The sequence below is a fragment of the Trematomus bernacchii genome, unplaced genomic scaffold, assembly GCF_902827165.1.
Source record: "Trematomus bernacchii unplaced genomic scaffold, fTreBer1.1, whole genome shotgun sequence".
Taxonomy (NCBI): Eukaryota; Metazoa; Chordata; class Actinopteri; order Perciformes; family Nototheniidae; genus Trematomus; species Trematomus bernacchii.
In genome coordinates this window covers 1,083,129-1,102,760 of record NW_022987767.1, presented here as the reverse complement: position 1 = coordinate 1,102,760, position 19,632 = coordinate 1,083,129, and the positions used below count along the sequence as shown (strand labels likewise).

At 40.0% G+C, this 19,632-nt stretch overlaps 1 protein-coding gene across 1 annotated transcript in view; it reads right to left on the bottom strand.

Annotated features, from left to right (window-relative positions):
• The window catches only part of tox3 (TOX high mobility group box family member 3), a 41,962-nt gene extending 23,675 nt beyond the window's left edge, over positions 1-18,287 (bottom strand). The window contains exon 1 of the mRNA XM_034148385.1: positions 17,927-18,287. Coding sequence (XP_034004276.1) covers positions 17,927-18,028 — 102 coding nt within the window. The 5' untranslated portion in view covers positions 18,029-18,287. The remainder of the gene's footprint in view (positions 1-17,926) is intronic.
• Positions 18,288-19,632: the final 1,345 nt, after the last annotated feature.

Sequence of the window (19,632 nt, the reverse complement as noted above, 5' to 3'; positions counted from 1 at the left end):
CGAATGAATGACAATAATACCATAGTAATTTTAGGATCTTCTGCTGTATGTTGTACTTTAATTATGGGTTTCCAAATTTAGAAGCACAATTACAGCCATGCTGGCGGCTCTGTGAGGCTGTACTGGGACACATTGGTGATTTAGCTAAATGCTAATCGGCATGCTAACAGGCTCATGATAGAAACACAAGCTGCAGGTTTAGCAGCTAATCTTTGACCATGAATGTCTGATGTTCTTGGACGGAAAATAGTTGGACGGAAAATAGTTGATTGATACATAGTGTGGCTATGAATAAGAAAAGCCTTATTATGAATTGTACCTACGCTTATTTTTCTATCATTGACATTTATTGAATAATGCTAACATTCTAGGCTTTTCCATCATCAAGTTTTTGTGTGACTTAACAGTAACACTTTTGTAGCATGGCCACATCCAACCCCACACCATACAATGGAACTAAAATACACTGAGGTTCACCATAGCTATGTTTTCTCTGAGGCCAAGACTCAAAAAATGCTGCCAAAACAAAGATGGTCTTAGTATTTGTCATAATGGATCCATAGTCTGAGCCCAGAAGTCTCAATTCTATGCAGGTCAACATCCAACATCCCAGGTTTTTCTTTCTAGCTGTTGAGTCTCTGCTCTGTACTTTCAAGAGCAAATCCTAAAAGAAAGCGCAAGCTAAATGGGGTTCCATCTTTGATCTGGCGGGGTGCAAAGCCATTGGCCAACAGCCACAAAGGGGCTTAGGCAATAGAGAGGGCCTCAGAAACATGGTGTAGCTTTCTCACAATGGCTGCTGTTGCATGGACACACAGCTCTTGAGGAAGCAACATGAGAAAGGCTTGGCTTGGCGGTGTTGTCTTGCTTTTACTGCTAAGCCATGTCTCAAGGCTTGTTTACTCTCAGCAGCTTTGAAGACACTCCAACTCACAATGTTATCAGAGGTGTGGATTTTAACCAAGCTTACTCTCTTGACATTCTTCAGTAAAGTACAAGAGGCTGCTGTGGGGTTAAAAAAGCTAATAACCCTCAGAAAAATCTGTGATTATAAAAGAGAAAAATCGGTCTGCCACTGCTAATGTCTGTGTTCCTGGTTGAGTTAATGGCGATGGTTGTGTTACTTCTTGTGGTTTTTGAGACGGCTATGAGCTCTGGTGCCTGGATTCACATAAAGCTTTATTGAAAGCTGCTGGGAGTTGAGACCTCTCTTATTGCTCTAGCAGCAGATACATTTTTATATTCCCTGTACTGACGTTACTGGCTAATACACTCATTATAACAGGCTTTGGGAATGTGCAAAGTCAAGCGCTTTTGGAGACGGACTCAACACAATCCTTTATTTTTAAGCTGGTAATGGCAGAAAACGTTGAGCGACAATATGCAAGATAATAATATTTTTGATTCAAAGTATTAAAGGCAACAACAAGACAAGATGTCAGTAAATGCATGGCATACTATAATTTAGGACAACTTGGCTACAGGCTATTGGTTAGGTTGGTGTTGTTCTTTCTTGACATTTAAATCAGAAATCCTTTCAAAAGTAAATTAAAGTAAGCATTTCAATGAATGCTCATTTGTAGCAACGTGTGTAGGGTGTTTAAGTTTATTTCTCTCTTCCAGTTACTGCTGATAATAGTTATTGAGTATATAAAGTCACAATACCTTCCAAGGTGTTGTGCAACCTGTGTCTTTTCTGTTATTCTTATCAAAAGCCCACAGTAAGCACAAACCGAACAGTTGTTCAATCTCTATAAATCTGAAAAACACAAACTGCTGAGCGGTGACTCATATATCAGACTATTATATACTACAGGGCTGACTGTATTAAACAAATGGCTGGGCCTGCAGCTGGAAAAGAGAGGCAATATAGAGAGAGCAGAGGTTATTGTCTAATTTAAATCTTGGCTGTGTTCCCAGAGCTGTACCACATTCCAATTTGTGGCTGTGTTGCTTGGCGCTACTGACAGAGGTCCGGCTGCATATACTCTCGGGCTCCTCTCCAGAAATGTGTCTCAAAACCTGACAATCAACAAGTTGGCAAAGATCAACGATTAATGAAAGGGGCATATTAGGTGGAGTAATAAAGATGCACAAATAGATTCTGCACGTGCCTTTTTCCTCCGCCCCCTGTGGTTGCAATAATGCATATATAATCATTATGACTTGATGTGCTACAACAAAGGCTCGTAAAGAAAAGTGAGTGCATTGCGCCTGTAATGTGTTTGAGTTCCGTAATGAAATAGCAGCTGGATGAGACATCTGTGAACACATAGTAGTTACAGAACGGTTGAGCGGGCTCTTAGAAGCAATTAGCTTATTTCAGGCATTTTCTTCTTGGCATACTATTGTCCGTTCATCTGGTAGATTGACAGCACACCGGGACATCATTAGCGAACCTGACGGCTGTTGAGTCGCAGACATTGTTTTTCTTGTGACAGCAACCATCGGGCTAAGTGCTTCGCTAATGTTTTTAACAGTATTTAAACTCAAAATGTCACTTTAACATTTCCCTACTTCAAAAGCAGTGTGAGATTAAGATAGCAGCTTTGAATAATTACAAACACTAAGCCTCAACTTTGATTCCATATCATATCAGCGCTGACATTTAAAGAGATACAGAACAAAGACGTCTTTTAGTCGTAATGCAAAAAAAAGATTCCTTTCCTCTGTGCGAAATGACAGGTTTGGAGATCAAAGGCATGCGGGAACCTGGAGGTCTGCGGTGTATCGAAGCAGACTTGTCGTAGTGAGCAAAGTGTTCACACGAATAACTACAAGCTTTATGTAAAAGCATTTTTTGTTGATGACACTTCTCAGTGTGATGCCAATCAAATGCAGCCGTTTTTCTCCAGACCTAATTTCCCAACTGTTACTATCAGGCAAATTAGTGAAAATCCATTTGGCAAACAAATCTTACACTTGCATGCACATTATAGTACACACACTGCAGGTAAAGAATGGATGGCTGTCAATCAATATAATATACATATAGACGAGAGTTCATCTTGTCGAATCCGTCTCCTTTTACAATTTGAAAATAACCTAAGACATATTCGTACATCCCCCCTTTACAGCCGTATTGATTTCCTATTTGGAAAACAGATCCCTCTGAGCACTTGTAGTCCAATTCGTTAGTCTAAGCAGCGTAAAAAAAAAGGGGGGGTCACTGCCAAGGTCTGCATTTGAGTCTTGACCTCTATTTTAGGTGAGTTTCTCCAGTCAAATGCACTCACACCTTGCTGTTCTCCAATCACTCTCTGTTTGTCTCAATAGAGTGCCACAGTGACGTGTCCTAAAACCCGGAAGTAAACTCCTTCCGGTTCCTTCGACAAAAACGCAATGCAATTTCTCCATAGGATTTTGGAAAATAGCTGGAAATAAGGTCTGTGGTTGACACACATTTAAGAGACGGATCACGTTTTGTTCAGCCGGATAATCTCCACATGTCTACCCTACTTTTATAATTTTCTAATCATAAATCTAGTCGTCAGAAGCAAAATGCTAACGTTATGCTATAAACGAACTACAGCAGGGTCGCTGCTTCAACGTCACGCCAACTTAAGATCCATATTCAAAACTACAGATTCAAAATGGTACAAGTTGAAGCGTTTGTTTGAACAGTTTGCAGGAGACAGGTACTTGCTTTCAAGCAGAACAGGGCAAACAAACTTAGCGGGAGTGTTTACGTGTTCGGTGTAATGACGTACAACGGCCTCGACAACTTCTGTAGTCCTATTCAGCCACTTGGTAACAACCATCGTTTTTCAGACACGTCAACTCTTCAAAAATCACCAGCGGGGTCACTGCTGATGCATTTAATGTCGTAGAACAAAACGTGATCCGTCTCTTAAATGTGTCTCAACCACCGACCTTATTTCGAGCTATTTTCCTAAATCCTATGGAGAAATTGCATTGCTTTTTTGTCGAAGGAACCGGAGGTGGTAAAATGCTAACTTACGTCCGGGTTTTAGGACGCGTCACTGTGGCACTCTATTAGACCCATGCTTGACCTGCTTTTCCAACTCTGCCAGTATATATTCTGCAGAGCATCAGAACGTGTGATATTGTAGCCAAAATGTCAAGGTATCCTGAGGTTTTTTTGAACGCAAGAATGAGGAACAACTTTGTAAATAACCTGAAACTAACAAACCCAAAGCTTTTATTGTTTAAAATACATGTTAAATATGCATTGGTCCAATTGATCTATATACAAACAAAGCTTGTAATGACACAATTAGAGATTTAGCACCATGCTGGAAATACTGACTGTGGCTTTAAATCAGAGGGAGAATTCCCACCGTCAACTTGTCATCAGCTAATTCACCTGGAGCCAGAGGGGGAGATTCACTGGACACAAAGGGAGAGTTAATCTCTTCATTCATCTTTGCTAAAGAGATCGACCCAATTAGTTTGCCACATTGACTGACAGCCCTTGTGTTTGCTTTTCTCCCTCGACTTCTCCCCCTTCTTAAATCAAGAGTTTATGCTGGCTCCAGCTATAAAAGCCTTGAAAATGATTCGAAGAAACCGTACAACAGTGAAATAATCATGATGTCTTTATTTCAATCTGTCGAGTCTGAAATATTCACCACTGCAATTTGCTGTGACTGATTGGCCAATGGAAGGGTTGCTTGGGGATAGCTCTCCAGAGTTCGGTAATTGAGCGGATTTGACTTGGGAGAGCTTTTTTCGGCTGATAACTACACACATTCTCCCTTTTAATGTATTTTTCTTTTTTTTTAGCCTCTCCTAAGAGCCAGTGCACATCAGAATTACGGCGCTTGCAGGAACAGCAGTATGTAGGACAGTTCATTTTTTCGATTTGCCGTCCCTGGAAAATGTGATTCCACATCGTGTTGCGTCTGATGATTTACCCAAAGTGTCTCTGGCTGTAGCCCAGAGAGCAGTCAGAGAGTTGGCCTGGTCACTGCTCAACTGTCCGATGGAGAAACTCAAACATGTCATTAATTTTGCAATACGCGAAATAAAGGCTTTACAATACTAAATAGTCATTGTTTTTTGACAACCATACTGTAGCAACCTATTGTTGGAAATTCTAATGTATTTTCTATTAGCCATATGCAGTTTTATTTAAAGGGAATTTCCCTCTCATAATTGAAAAGTTAGACAATAAGCAATCACTGGTAAATGCTTGGCTGCACAATTGAATACACTTCTATATAATTACGTTAAAACAGCATGGTCTGAGATGACAAGTAGCTTGGTTAATGTTAGAAAGACTTAGAAATACATTGTTGTTTAATTGATATTCGTAAGCTAATTTGCTAAATGTAGTCGAATTGAGTCTTTAGCTTGTGTAACATTTCAATACAAATCTCTTTTGAATAATAATTACTGCCTCCCTTTCAATTCACACACACTATATAGTGATAACTGATGAACTGTGACACTTTGACAATAGTATGGTTATGTTCTGTCGCTGGCACATACATGCGAGGAATTGAAAGGCTTAAAAAGGAATGATAAACAGTGCAGTGAAAGGGTAAGCCATCAAATGTCTAATAATGAGCTGTTTCATTATAATCCTGTATGGTTAATTATGAGATGAATATGTCAATGCTGGTGTTGGCATGTTCTGCAGCCAGGAAAGGCTGAATTTACCACAGTCTTTTTTGTCACAATGCTTAAAAAATGGCTTTCTTTCACATTAAATCTCGTTAATATTGTACAGAAAATAAGAGAGATGCTGCTATTATTTTCCAAAACACACCCGTAATGCTCCGGGGCATGATTTGCCATTGTTATTCAGTGTTCGCTCACCTACACTTAAAACATGATCCTTCTGGATTTTAATTAAGCACCAAGGTACCTCCCAAGGGCTTCTGGCTTGGCAAAGGAAACGTCTTTCATTTATGTTCTACTTTGTTGTTTCTGCTTGAAGCTTGCCTGTTATGAGAGTGTGTGGTGATAAATGCATGAACTGGGAAATTACACTTATTTGTTTATTAGTTCCTTTTAGGAATGTTTTTCTACTGACAATATCAAATCCCAATAGTGACGCTAAACACGTGATATTTTGTCACCTGACAACTGATGATGCTAGGCCTGGGTAAACTGGGAATTGTACTGTAAGCGCAGTACATGCTATATTTGGTAACAACTCAATGTGAAATCAACACAAGCTGATAGAAATGTGCGTCAGTGTGTTCAGCATACCAACAGGATAAGACTTTTATTTATCCATTTACATGCATCCCCCATATTCACCCCCTTCACACAGCAGAAAATAGCACAATTCAGCAAATTACTTAATAATACTAATTTGCACCACCCTATGGGATGCCATTTCAATAATGGTTATAATGAAACACAATTTACTGGCTGTTAGATAAGTAATCATCAGCCAAGATCGTGGCATTTTAACAATATATAGCTGTAGGCCTATATACCTGCCTGTCAGCCTTCCATCTCGTGCAAAAACTTATCTTGTGCCCTCATTGGACATGTGCGCGTCTGTGTGTGTTGGAGGAGGGGCTCTGTAAGGAAGTCTGAAGGAAGGGGCAGATTTTTTCCGGTTGTGTACTTTCAAATTCTAGTGCACTCGAGCTATAAGTGTATATATTTGTCAACATGCCTGTCAGTCATCATGGTATGGTATTTTAAAAAAAACTCTAAGTATTATATTTATGGGTAAAAGTGATTTTATGTTTAAAACTATCAATGCATAAGGCAAAAACAAACTTCATAAAACTACAGGTTGTTGGAAAAAAAAACCCCTCCTTTGCATCCTGTAGTAAAAGGAAGCCATACACATTTCAGATAGATGAACAAACAACATATTCTTGGCAGTATTCACATGTACTATAAATACATATGAACACTTCCTGGAATTCAAAAGTATTACACTTGTTGACCAAAGCTAATATTGTTGTTTCAATTTCTAGGTAGGCATTACTTATTCAGTTTGCGTAAAGCGTGGACAGCAGCCAGTTTTCAATGTGAAACTTTAAGTATTAGCAGGAGTGTAATCCAGACTACCCAGGTGTACACTGTGCAGCTGTTGTCAATAAAAGTCCACATGCCCCGCAATAAAACATGACAAATACTCATAAGTAATGTAATATTGTTAAGACGATTATCTTTTTATGCAATCTGGATGGAAATACATCATAGCTGGTGATTGAGTAATGGTGTCGAGTTTCTCTGTGTGGACTCACTTGAATGTTGGATGTGATGCCATCTCTGCCTGACAAATCAAAGCCCTTTCTGAAGATGTAAGTGAATATGGTCAGCCACGTCAGTACAATGGTTACAGAGACAGAACTTGCACTGCTCTCCTTGATGTGTATCAGAAGGTAATGGAGTCTCCAAACTACAGGGGAGCTGCAGGATCGCCACGATTAGCTAGTGGAACTGCTGAAGGTCACCACTGCTGAGCTGAGCAGCCACAAGCCCTCATAAAACCATGCAGCGTATCATTATTTTCAAAGTGTTTCATTATGGACGGTTAACCTTGGCTAACTCCGACCTCACACTTTAATCAGCTGCCTGTAATGCCCCTGAAAGAGTGTAATCAGTCAGCTTCTCTTCTTGTTTATCAGCGAGAGAGAAACAAACAGTGAAGTCTTTTTAAAAGAAATAGAGAAATAAATCCTTTTCCCAAGGCCGTGCAGGTATCTGAAACACAGTGAGTCAGAAGCTGCAAAAGACGAGGAATTAGATCAGTTTCCTCGGAAGGAATGTCTTTTGAAAGAATCGTCAGATGAAGTCCAGGGAGGGAACGTTGCCAAGGCTGAGGCCTCACTGAGCTTAATCTTGTTTCTACTTCTGCCATACCGCACTATGACCACATGTGAGAGTCCACGAGCCAGCAGAAACACACACATCACAATAAACAAGGACACGCTGTGAATGAGCCTCGACTTCAACTCCTGAAAATATCTGAAGTCGGCTCAAGATTTTCATGGACCCCATTCATGATCCCAGTCGAGGTTGAAGGGACTGAACCTTTATTATAAGGCTTGAGCTTTTACTGGGGCCACGTCCATTGTTCCTTTTGATCGTGTTACTGAATAAAACAAACTAGGCAGACTCATGAATACTGCATGATGTCCATCTTACTGACATGAAAAACCATCAAAGCAGTGATTCTTCAGTAACATGTTGAGAGCTTTGCTCATTCAAATGAAGATAATTGTTGAGCAATTACAGCCAAAAGAGTGATGTAAGAGTGATGTCATGAGTCAACAGTGTTTTCTAGAAACTGTGATGTCTGCAGAGAATCTTTAATTTGTCTTCCTTACAGTACAGGTCCTGGCAACTTAAAGGTGGGGTATGTAATTCATTTCAGAAACACTTGTTGTTATATTCCATGGGATGCTCTTAACATCCCGATAGCAATGAATATATTAAATGCTTTGACAATAAATACATAAACAAAATTCATCTGTGGAAGCCGTGGCGCTGTAAAAAGCACGACCAATCATTTTAGCCAGCCCGGCTAAAATAACTGGATGGCCTACCTGCCTGTCAGCCTTCCATCTGTGCACAAACTTATCTCGTGCCCTTATTGGTCATGTGCGCGTTCGTGTGTGTTGGAGGAGGGGCTCTGTAAGGAAGTGGCAGATTTTTTCCGGTGGTGTATTTTCAAATTCTAGCGCACTCGAGCTGGTTTCTCCAAAATTACCTACCCCACCTTTAAGCATTATTAACATGTTATTGTTATGTTTACGCAACTCAAAGATCTTGTTTGAGGCTTAGGAAAATATAATAATCTTAAAGAAATGTTGGATAAGGTCAGTGTGTCCTGTGACTGTCTCATACTTTAAGTCAGGTTTCCAGTCTGCACAGAGAAATATATTTTTTTTTAAGCTAAGAAAACGTATTAAAAAAGTAATACATAAGTGATTTGGAAAGGGCAAGATAACAGAGAACAATAGATTAGAGGGCAGGAATACAAAAGAAAAACATTAGCAAAGAGTAGTTGACGTTTAATTGCTTGCAGACGTTCCTTTTAACATGAGCTTGTTCTCTAAGATGGATACAAAGAAATGTCTTACTAAGTATAGGGAAGGCATAAAGGGCATACATATTCTTCTAAGAACAGATGTTTTATTTCCCTCCGGGACGTCACGGTACAGCGAGACCATCCTCCATCAGTTCAATGTGTTGTGAACTTGATATCATCATGTACTTGAATTACGGCGAGAAAGAAAAAGTATATATGCCAGAGAATATCAGTGTAATGCATGTATATAAAATATCCAATCAAACTGTGGCAGGGAGAGATGGCAGTTTTCCAATTATGGGAGACTATTAAAGCTCATTTAGTGGGGGGGCTGGGTTTATAGCCTGCAGTATTATTGCTATGGTAGAGTTACTGCTGAGATAGACATTAACATTATCCAACTGCCACAGAGAGACTCTAAAAAAACAGTGTTTGACAATCACAAGTATCTAGAAGACACACATCTGACCAGCGTGTACGAGCATGAAGTCAAGTCAAATATTACAAAACAGTGCTTGTAGGCAGCAAATGTTTCTACATCTTTTCAAAACGATGGGTTTTAAAGTGGCGCTTACATATTTTGTTGTGTTATAAACAGGTTGTATTTGAAGTTTGCATTTCTTGAACTTTGTATCAATTGGCTCCAACGTGCCAATTCAAATACAACTTTTATTTACCCCCATTGTTTAAGCTCTTTGTTCAACGGGTCGGAGGGATATTTGCACACCTGCTACTATTGTCAGTCCCTTTAGTGCAACCTGGTAACACGCTGCATTATTGGAATGTCACGTAGGAGGGGGGAGTGGATTAATCACACTGCGTAACATGTAATACTATACACACCTGCAGCCCATTCACCTCTAATGAGAAATATATTCCTACTCAACCTGATACACGAACAATTGCTGGAACAGTGACTTGTATATTTCTATGAGTATCGGCTGCTTTAGTTAGAATGGTCACAGCTAAATTAGAGGAGAGACAGAAATCATACACCAAGTGAGAGCCCAGTCTGCTCTGATTGGTTAGCTGGCAGGCTCTGTTGTGATTGGTTAGAGATGTCCCGCCCCTTAGCCACTTACAATGTGCTAGCAAATAGAAGCGTGAGTGTTGCAGTAGTGATGACAGTATGTTATAGAAGTAACAAGGAGGCGTTGTGTTGGAGAGACACTTTGGGATTTTAGCCTTTGAAGACCATTTAAAATGCACAAAAACCTATATAATAACATAACTCCAAAAAGCATAATAGGGCCTCTTTAATATTTATACTTCTTCAATTTGATAATCTCCATTAACCTGATTGGACACTAGTTAAAGGGAAAAGCAGTTACAGCTATAGAGGACATGTCTAACATATAGATAACTTTACTAGTCCGTCCTAGAAAATATCAAAAAATAGATGGAGGACAGTCGGTGGCCTTTGCTCCCTGAAAAGAGCTTAGGAGAAGGGTTAAATAAAGCCAGTTAAGTATACAGGAAAACAGCTCAACATGTTTTGATACAGTCCGTGAGCCCATTAAGAGAATTGGACATTAGATCTATGAAACATAGAATTGCTGCCTCTCTGGAAAGCTTTAAAAATGTATGTGACTTAAAGGTGGGGTAGGTAATTCACTTCAGAAACACTTTTTGTTATATTCCATGGAATGCTTTTAACATCCCGATAGCAATGAATACATTAAATGCTTTGACAATAAATACATAAAAAAAATTCATCTGTGGAAGCCTTGGTGCTGTAAAAAGCACGACCAATCATCTGAGCCGGCCCGGCTAAAATAACTGGATGGCCTACCTGCCTGTCAGCCTTCCATCTCGTGCACAAACTTATCTCGTGCCCTCATTGGTCATGTGCGCGTTCGTGTGTGTTGGAGGAGGGGCTCTGTAGGGAAGTCTGAAGGAAGGGGCAGATTTTTTCCGGTTGTGTACTTTCAAATACTAGCGCACTCGAGCTGGTTTCTCCATTCTTACCTACCCTACCTTTAACAGCAAGAGCTAACCACTAAAGGGACACGGCACTTATTGAATCGGTCGACCAGAAGTGATTGACTGGTCCTTTTGAAAAATGCTTAATTCATGGTAAAGGTAGTTTTCTGTGGCACGGGGAGTTTTCCCTTCCTTTTAATAAGTCAGCAAGGTTGAGAGAGGCTGTCAAAGGTGTAGTGAGCCAAAACCAGATAAAAACAGTTCATCATGGTGGAAAATATATATCTTGTGGGGGCCTTGCTTTGATTGAAAGGGAACCAGTATTTACACAAACATAAGGAGACTCCTTCAAACTCCAACAGGAAGTTATTTTACCTTTGACCTCAGCAGATTGACTATTTTTCATGTCAGTGACATATATACAACTTGGCAAAACTTGAGTAAATGCATGTGCTTTTGGTACTCGAGTGAAGAGCATCCAATCCTAAAATCCGATCCCTCACTGACCTTGAATGTGTCATCTACACGTCTTCGAGAGAAGGAACTCCTTACAAACAATTTTGAATTTCTCTTTCGTGCTATAATGGTTTAATCACCGTCAAAATAAATGAAACATTGATATTATTACTGTGTCAAGTTTCAGTTGCAGCATACTGATGCGACAAATAATTAATATCTCCAAGAAAGGTTGTTATAAGGCAATAGGCACATTTTCCTTTGAGCAGCAGAAGGGAATGTAATGATCAGAAATAACAAAGAGAGCTAATGTTGCTTTACAGGACATTTAAGTAACCATACATCACTTTATGCACCACCACTGTAACAAAACAAGTCCTTCATGACTTTGAATGTCGAAACAAAAATGTTTTCCTCAGGCAGTTACATGGTTTGATGGATGATGTAGTGATGTTGTGCTCATGCTCAAAACCTAATAACAAGTGTGCCTCTCCTGCGGATTCATCCTCTCTGTATCACCGCAATAGATGTTTCTGCAACAGCTATGCAGCTACAAATAGACTTTCACTCACCAGTGTTAATCCTGAAGGATAAACATAAAAGTATACACAAATGGTTGTCCTACTGTGTAAATACATCCAACATGTAAGCATGGATTATTGACTGGGTTTACACTGGAGCTCCAATTTGTCTCTGGTCATGAGATCACAACCTGAGGCCAGCTCCGTACAGCGAGATGTTCTTTGTCAGGACACGTGATGCCCTCTGGGTCCACAAGCCACCGGTTTAGAAACAACTTAAGAGTGTGAGGTCTGCCAAAATGAACCACGCCGAGTAATGCACACAGCGCTATAATGAAGTGGATTTATGAGCAGTGATGGCAGGATTACAGAAGGTCTTTACGAGTGTTGATCTGGGTAATGGTCTATGTCTGTCTAAGATTTTTAGAGCCTTTCTCATATCCACCTCGTAAACAAAGCAGACAACCTGGTCTTGTGTTTCCCACAGGTTCATACTGCTACTCAGCTCATCAGAGTATACTGGGAAAACAAGTTACAGTGAACCGGAACAAACTCAAAGGGATTGAAGTTGTTTGCTGCGAGTGCCATATGTCAACATCTCAACGTGATCAACAAAATAAAGAGAGTGACAGCTGTGATAATGTGGTGTCACAGGACTCAGAAACTATTAGGCTCATAGTTTTATACAAAGCTGCTACAGCTGAAGTTTAACTTGCTTTTTCAGTAAAGCACTTAAAAGTCAGTTTTCATATAAATTATATGGCTTCCCATAAATATGTCTCTATTGCTATTGAATCAGTGTGTGCTATCATCAGCTTTGTTGAGTGTTAAGACGTCCTGTAGGAAGTAGAGAGCTGTGCATTAACAAAACGATAACATCTGCCCTGTGGAGACGTATGTGTGTAGAGCAGTTTGTCAGACAGAGCCTTCATTCTTAGAGGCGGCAACTACAAGTACAGTGTGTCTTCGAGCAGGCGGACTTTAAATAACACCGTCTAATCTCAGTGGGAAAATTAGGTGTTTAATAAATCTGTTGAGCCACATCTCCTGACAAGCTACAATTAAAAGACTCTGCGAAACACATCAGCTATTCACTTCTAGGACATTTAAACATTTAACACGCACCTTGAAGTCATATCAATCATCTGCCCAGTTTGACAAAGCAGACAGCCTCTAATGTTACACTCCAACCCCCCAACACACACGCACATTTAAAGCTGTGTTTGGATATGTTTAGAATGTGTGTGATGAAATGGCACCAGCTGTGTACACTGGAGGGATGCACAAGGCCCCCTGGTTGAGCGGAGAGTTAACCCCTTCCCTCCCCATGAAGCACGGAGGGCAGCAAAGACAAAAGAGGCCTGGCCTGCTGTGGACACAATGAGAGGTTATTGCCCTGGGGTCTGTTGCTGGAAAAGTAAAGTACTTCCCTAATATCCCCCCCCCCCCCCCCCAACCCCCCAGTTGTTTAAAATCTTTGTCGTTTTAGTTTCCCTACATATGCATGGGTCAGCAGGGCCCACATGAACCATGAGCAAGGCTTCTGTTTCACCTACACCACTTTTTACAGGCTCAATAAAATCTGCTGATAATTGCAGCTGCAGGCCTACATTATCATGTCAAGTCTTACAGTCTGAACAACTTCCCTAATGATTGTTTTTACAGCACAGTTGGTCTTTCATATCATAGGGGGAGTGGATGATAAAACACAAAGGACATGGTAAATCACTTCCTGCCTTATCTGTGTTCTGTTTGAAAAGTTAGCCGCAATAGAGGATTTGTCTTGTTATAAAGTACTTGAGGTTCAGTTAAAAGCATCTATAAGACTTTACTGCTACTTAAATACTACAGAAGAGCAACTTGTGCATTTGCTTACAACACCACCGACCAAGCTATTAACCATTCTAATATATAACTCAGTCAATAATGATTACAACCGCAATCTGATTTCAGGCTGAATATGGCACATGGAGTTTCCCACAACAGCATGGCCAAATTAAAAGTGTTGTAATGGAGGACTCTGCCACTAGAGAGTCGTTACTATATATGTATGCATTGAATTGCTAATACACAGAAAATGGTCACCATAAACAGTAAAAAAGATTGGGCAAGATTTCATGAAAATAAGGAATATAGTTTGAATTCAAATTAAATTTGTTGGTTGAAATGCTTTACTAACAAACGGTTTAAAGGTGGGGTAGGTAATTCACTTCAGAAACACTTTTTGTTATATTCCATGGAATGCTCTTAACATCCCGATAGCAATGAATACATTAAATGCTTTGACAATAAATACATAAAAAAATGTCATCTGTGGAAGCCGTGGCGCTGTGAAAAGCACGACCAATCATCTGAGCCGGCCCGGCTAAAATAACTGGATGGCCTACCTGCCTGTCAGCCTTCCATCTTGTGCACAAACTTATCTTGTGCCCTCATTGGTCATGTGCGCGTTCGTGTGTGTTGGAGGAGGGGCTCTGTAAGGAAGTCTGAAGGAAGGGGCAGATTTTTTTTGGCTGCGTACTTTCAAATTCTAGCGCACTCGAGCTGGTTTCTCCATTCGTACCTACCCTACCTTTAAGGTCCAATTACATTGCTCAGCATCAACAATAATACAGTCGGGGACATTTGATGATGTCTGTGTGCACCTTTCCATCTACTTTTTATTGCTACTATACGTTTTAATAAAAAGCTTTGTGTCTATGTTTGTCTGTATGTTTCTGCAACAGTGCCATACAAATAGTATGATAGCGATGCATTTCAAAGAAGTCTCAGTGGGGCTGGTATTAGTTTAGCAAATAAACCTCATGTGTTAGCACTGGTGCAGGTGAAGAGTTTGTATTAACATCTGCTTGTAGTTTAAGTCCCTCTGTGCCTGGAGGTAATGAAAGTCCACACTATATGGTAACTTTATCTGAAACATTATTAAACCGTAAGGAAAAAAAGACCAGATGGCTATAAATATGGGAAAAAAACACTGAGTCTCTTTCATGAAACCATTCAAATCAATCACATTTGACTTTTACAAATACCAAAAGCAGTCGAATCCAAACAGCCTCTTGTCTTTGGTTGATGCTGAGGAGCTTGCCCAGAAAAACCACATAACTCAAAATGTCTCGCATCGCTGGCAAACCCAAATTGAACAAATGAAGATGAACTCATTGAGTTTTCTAACGTTAATAGGGAGCTATTTTATGTTTTACTGACTAGTGCCAGGTGTTCTTAACATGAGCCAAAGAGCCAGTAAAACAGAGAGTCATTATCACAGATAAAACTGAGAACAATGTAACTTTAATTAACAACCAATGAGTAAAAGTATGAGCATTGGCAGGTGTGGCCTTTACTGAACAGTTAAAAACTCTCAGAAATAGACATTCACATTTGCTGTAAGGGGACTTTTATAAACAGATCTGTGATTAATTATATCAGATGACAGCAAATGTGTTTTATGAGTTTATTGTGTGAGTATTATTCATCCGTGTGAAGTTGTGGCATGTTTCTCTTCAGCACTGCTGTTTCTCTCTCATCTCTGTGCCAAAAACAGGCTGCTTCATTAGTCATGACTGCAGCACCTAATTAAGTTTGTGCCACTCGTTTGGATTTTTCTGTAAATTTAAAAGAATCTCTGATGTTTCAAAGTGCCTCTGGGCCCTTCTGTCTCTGTTGTCATTAAAATTGAACATTTTCTGTGCCAGCGTTTTGACAGGGTATTGCCTGTTTTTCAAATCAAAACTATGAATCTAAAGAAAGTGTTGCTGCTTGCAAAAGGTGCTGTGACAGCCTATAAATAGATTAAAAGAAGTAATACTTCAGTTCTGCAGGACTTTTAAGCATGCCATACCTCTTGGATGACTATCAGATCTGCGTTGAGCTACCTTTCAGCGAGTTCATTCAAATAAATTGGAGGCTTATTTGAAAGATGCATGCAAAAGAGCCTATTTGTTCACCATGGAGAGGCATTGTAATTAGCATGAAATACATGCGTTGTACTCTCCTCTCTCTCTCTCTCTCTCTCTCTCTCTCTCTCTCTCTCTCTGTCCAACAAAACTGGTGGAGATACTGGATAAGCACCTTCCCACCACCCTCCCTCTTTCTCTCTTTGCCTCCTTTTGCATTGTGGCCAATTACTGTTACAGATGGAAAAATTCACTTGACCTGGGGAATTTATGAGCAGGAATAAAATCGTACTTGGACTCTTACACCAATCCAAAGCAATGTAGTTAACATTTCTCAGGGCTGATGAAGACATGATGAAATTGGGCACATATGACAACTTGGCCAGATGACAAAGAGCTGATGAAACAGTGAAACAAACCTGGTAACTGTTTAGAGCAGCATCAGATTGCATGGGCGAATAATTTGGGAGCGGGTGGTGTGTGTGTGTGTGTGTGTGTGTGTGTGTGTGTGTGTGTGTGTGTGTGTGTGTGTGTGTGTGTGTGTGTGTGTGTGTGTGTGTGTGTGTGTGTGTGTGTGTGTGTGTGGGGGGGGGGGATGTTGGGGCTAGCAACATTTAAACTTTGTAAAAACAGCACGCTGCATTAGTGTCATTAGTCTGTCAAAGTGATGTTCCCTGTTGCTGGGTACAAGGGAGTCAAGCTCCTGATGGATTGTGGGTCAAAAGGTTCAAGTGTAACATCACTGTGAAAATACCTCAAACTATCCTCTGTGTTTTACATAACCTCCGCCTCATGCTAATAAACTTTTAATACCTCAGCAATGGTATTATTAAAGAGCTGATTGTATACACATGTAGGAAATAGGGGTGAGAATCAACAGAGGCTAGACATGTCAATATTATCAGGATTTAAAAAATGTTGCAATAACATATTTGTGAACATTCTTTTTTTCAACTGCAAATTACACAGATCGCCAACATCTGTTTTATCTAATAAAGTTAAGTTTTATGAGCATTTACGTTTTCTTTCTTTCATTTCTCGATCTTTGATTTGCACAGCTTCCTGCCAACCCTGCTGACCTCATCAGAAAAAACTCCATCTAGTGGACTTTAATGTTACCAAAACATGCAATTTATATTTGCAATCTTAATCATTTTTTATCATAAACAGATTGATACTTGACATCTGTATATCAATAGAATATGCCACACAAAAATATCGCGATACAATTCTTTCCCCCACCCCTTAGCAGGAAAGTGAATTAACTTGTAAACAATGCAGCAAATAGGCTGTGTGCCCTTGGAAAGAGTAGATAAAACTGTGTGATACATTATGTGGCTGCCTTATAGTATTGCTGTCTGAGGGGTTTAGTGATGCCATGTTTTAGATAAGTGCACAGCACAGCGCAAAACTGACAATGAATGCATTCATGCTGAACAGATAGAAGGTGTGCTGTCTATTTCCCTTTCTGTATGTTTGTGTTTATATGTGTAGCTTTAAAGTGAATTCAGTAATATATCCAAGCATTAAAACAGCAACCCTGCTGTGCTGAAGCTACTTACAATCTCTAAATAAAAGTTGTAAAAGTAAAAGGCAATAAATTATAGAAGTAGCTCACTAACATGCCAAAGGGTAAACAAGTGTTTGCACAACATGGTATTCAGTGCATCCTGTTGAGGGTCTTGTTACAGGCTCCCAGTGCAGCAGAGCAGAGTACTCATTTGACACTTGATCCACAGTATCTCACTATCATCACATTCTAATGCATGTACTGTGTGTAGAGTGCTGATGCAGTGATCCATCACTGATGTCTAGGAACATGTAACTGTATAGCCAACAGCGCCCATGACTGAGGATCACATCTCTGGTGAGAGTTTAGCAGTGTGGCCGGTATGAGCCACTTATACACTTGTTTTTACCTCTCATTCTCATTACTAATGCACAACAGCAAAGTTTGTGGCAGGAGAGGGAAGAATTCATTAAGCAACTCTAGCAACAGTCATGATTAGTGGCTGAAGTCAAGAGGAAACAAGTGGATGTAGCTGATAAATTAAAATATCATTATTCAAGTGTTTACTCATTAAGCCCGGAGTTACGGTAGTGTTTCTGCACAAGCGTGGACACACAACACAAAACTAGACTACAGCACACTGCTTTCTCACCTTATTGAAGTTGTAGTAGCCCAAACAGTGGGAAAAATCCATGTTTGGTGGTTCTCCTGGAATAGAATTCCCACCAGCCGTCGGATAAAACCGTACATCCATGATGTGTTAGGGAGCCGCGCAGCTGTAGCCTACTCTGCCCGGAGAGCAATGTGTTTCTGCCGCTTACAATCCCAGCGCACACAGAGACACGGAGAAACTGACCCAAGCTTGGTTGGGATGACTAGACACTGCGGTGGTGGGGGTAAAGTTAGAATATTCCTCTTCTACACCTGGTTCAGTCGCTTCATCTCTGAGGTTGGAGCCTGATAAGCTGTCCGTCAAGCAGCAGCAGAGGCTGTGTGTTCATGCATTTACACACAGCTGCTGCTGTATACAAAGAAGCCACGAGACCGGCGACTGTGCGCGTGGGTCCACCTCCTTTTCCTCCCCCTTTGCTTCAGGGGCAGGAACAAGAAAAATGTAACAAAGTGGCTCAGCACCAAGTAACTCCTGCACGTCAAAACAGAACAGAAACGTGTCCGTATCCTCCGCAGAACTTTATTTCTCCAACTTAGAAAACTAGTTGGTGAAGCAGTTTGAGTGCAGAGTAGCTAGCTGCTAAATACTCACTGTACTGGAGGGTTTGTACAACAAGCTAAACAGCACTCCACAGATGGTGTAATTAGTGATATGATGATGTAGTACACAAGTGTTGGAGCTCAGCCCTCGGCTCTGCCTCTGGTAGTGATGATGAACAAAATGTGTGAACACCACAGCCACTCCCCAAACACAAGTCACTCCCATGAAAACACTGCATTTAAGTCCATGTGACATGTTGGCATATGATAATTGTAATTACAGGGGTCTCTTTTTGTGTGCATGTGAATGTGCATTTTGTTATATTAACTAACCAACATATATTCCCACATCATTATTTAATGTGGTTTCTCTGAGAAAGTTGAAGTGACACCAGTCTATGTCAGTGGAAAATTACATCATGTATTTTAAAGTATTATACATGTCAAACAATACTATACCTCATATTCACTGACATGCTGTATCCGACACTGTTCATTTGTACATTTGTTTAGAATTCTCATTTCCACATATCATATAGTTACAGTATACAGTATGTACTCTATTGTATAGTATTTCATTTTACATTCAGTTTTATCTTATTCTAATTTAAATGTACATACTTTTCTTATTCCTGCAACTTACTTTAACCATTATGTCTATTGCAATAATATGTTGCACCATTTTATGTATTTAGCTTTTATGTTAATCTTAGTGATTTGCATTGCAAAGAGTATGCTCTATCTATTGTGCTTATGGAAAATAAAGCTTTTGAATACTCTGAATCCTATGATGCAAGACTTTTTGGGTTTTACACCTTATTTAAATGTCATACTTCAGCATACTGCAATTTGTTCGGTTTTATTGCACTAAAACAGAGACTTGATGTTAGCTATCTAGCATCATCACAGCCCAGTGGTGTGTCTGAACCACAAACCTTTTTTCAGTTGCTTTCTTCCAGTCTTCCTCTTGTTTATGTATATTGAATTGAAGTCATAAAGCTCCAAAATCAACGAGACATTTTCAACTTGTACAGACGCGTCTTCACCTCAAGACAAACTCACGGCTGTTCTCCTTTATTCACGTCTTGATTACTTTCACCACCTCCTGAATTCACATCATGTTCTGCTTGAATATATTATTAGTTC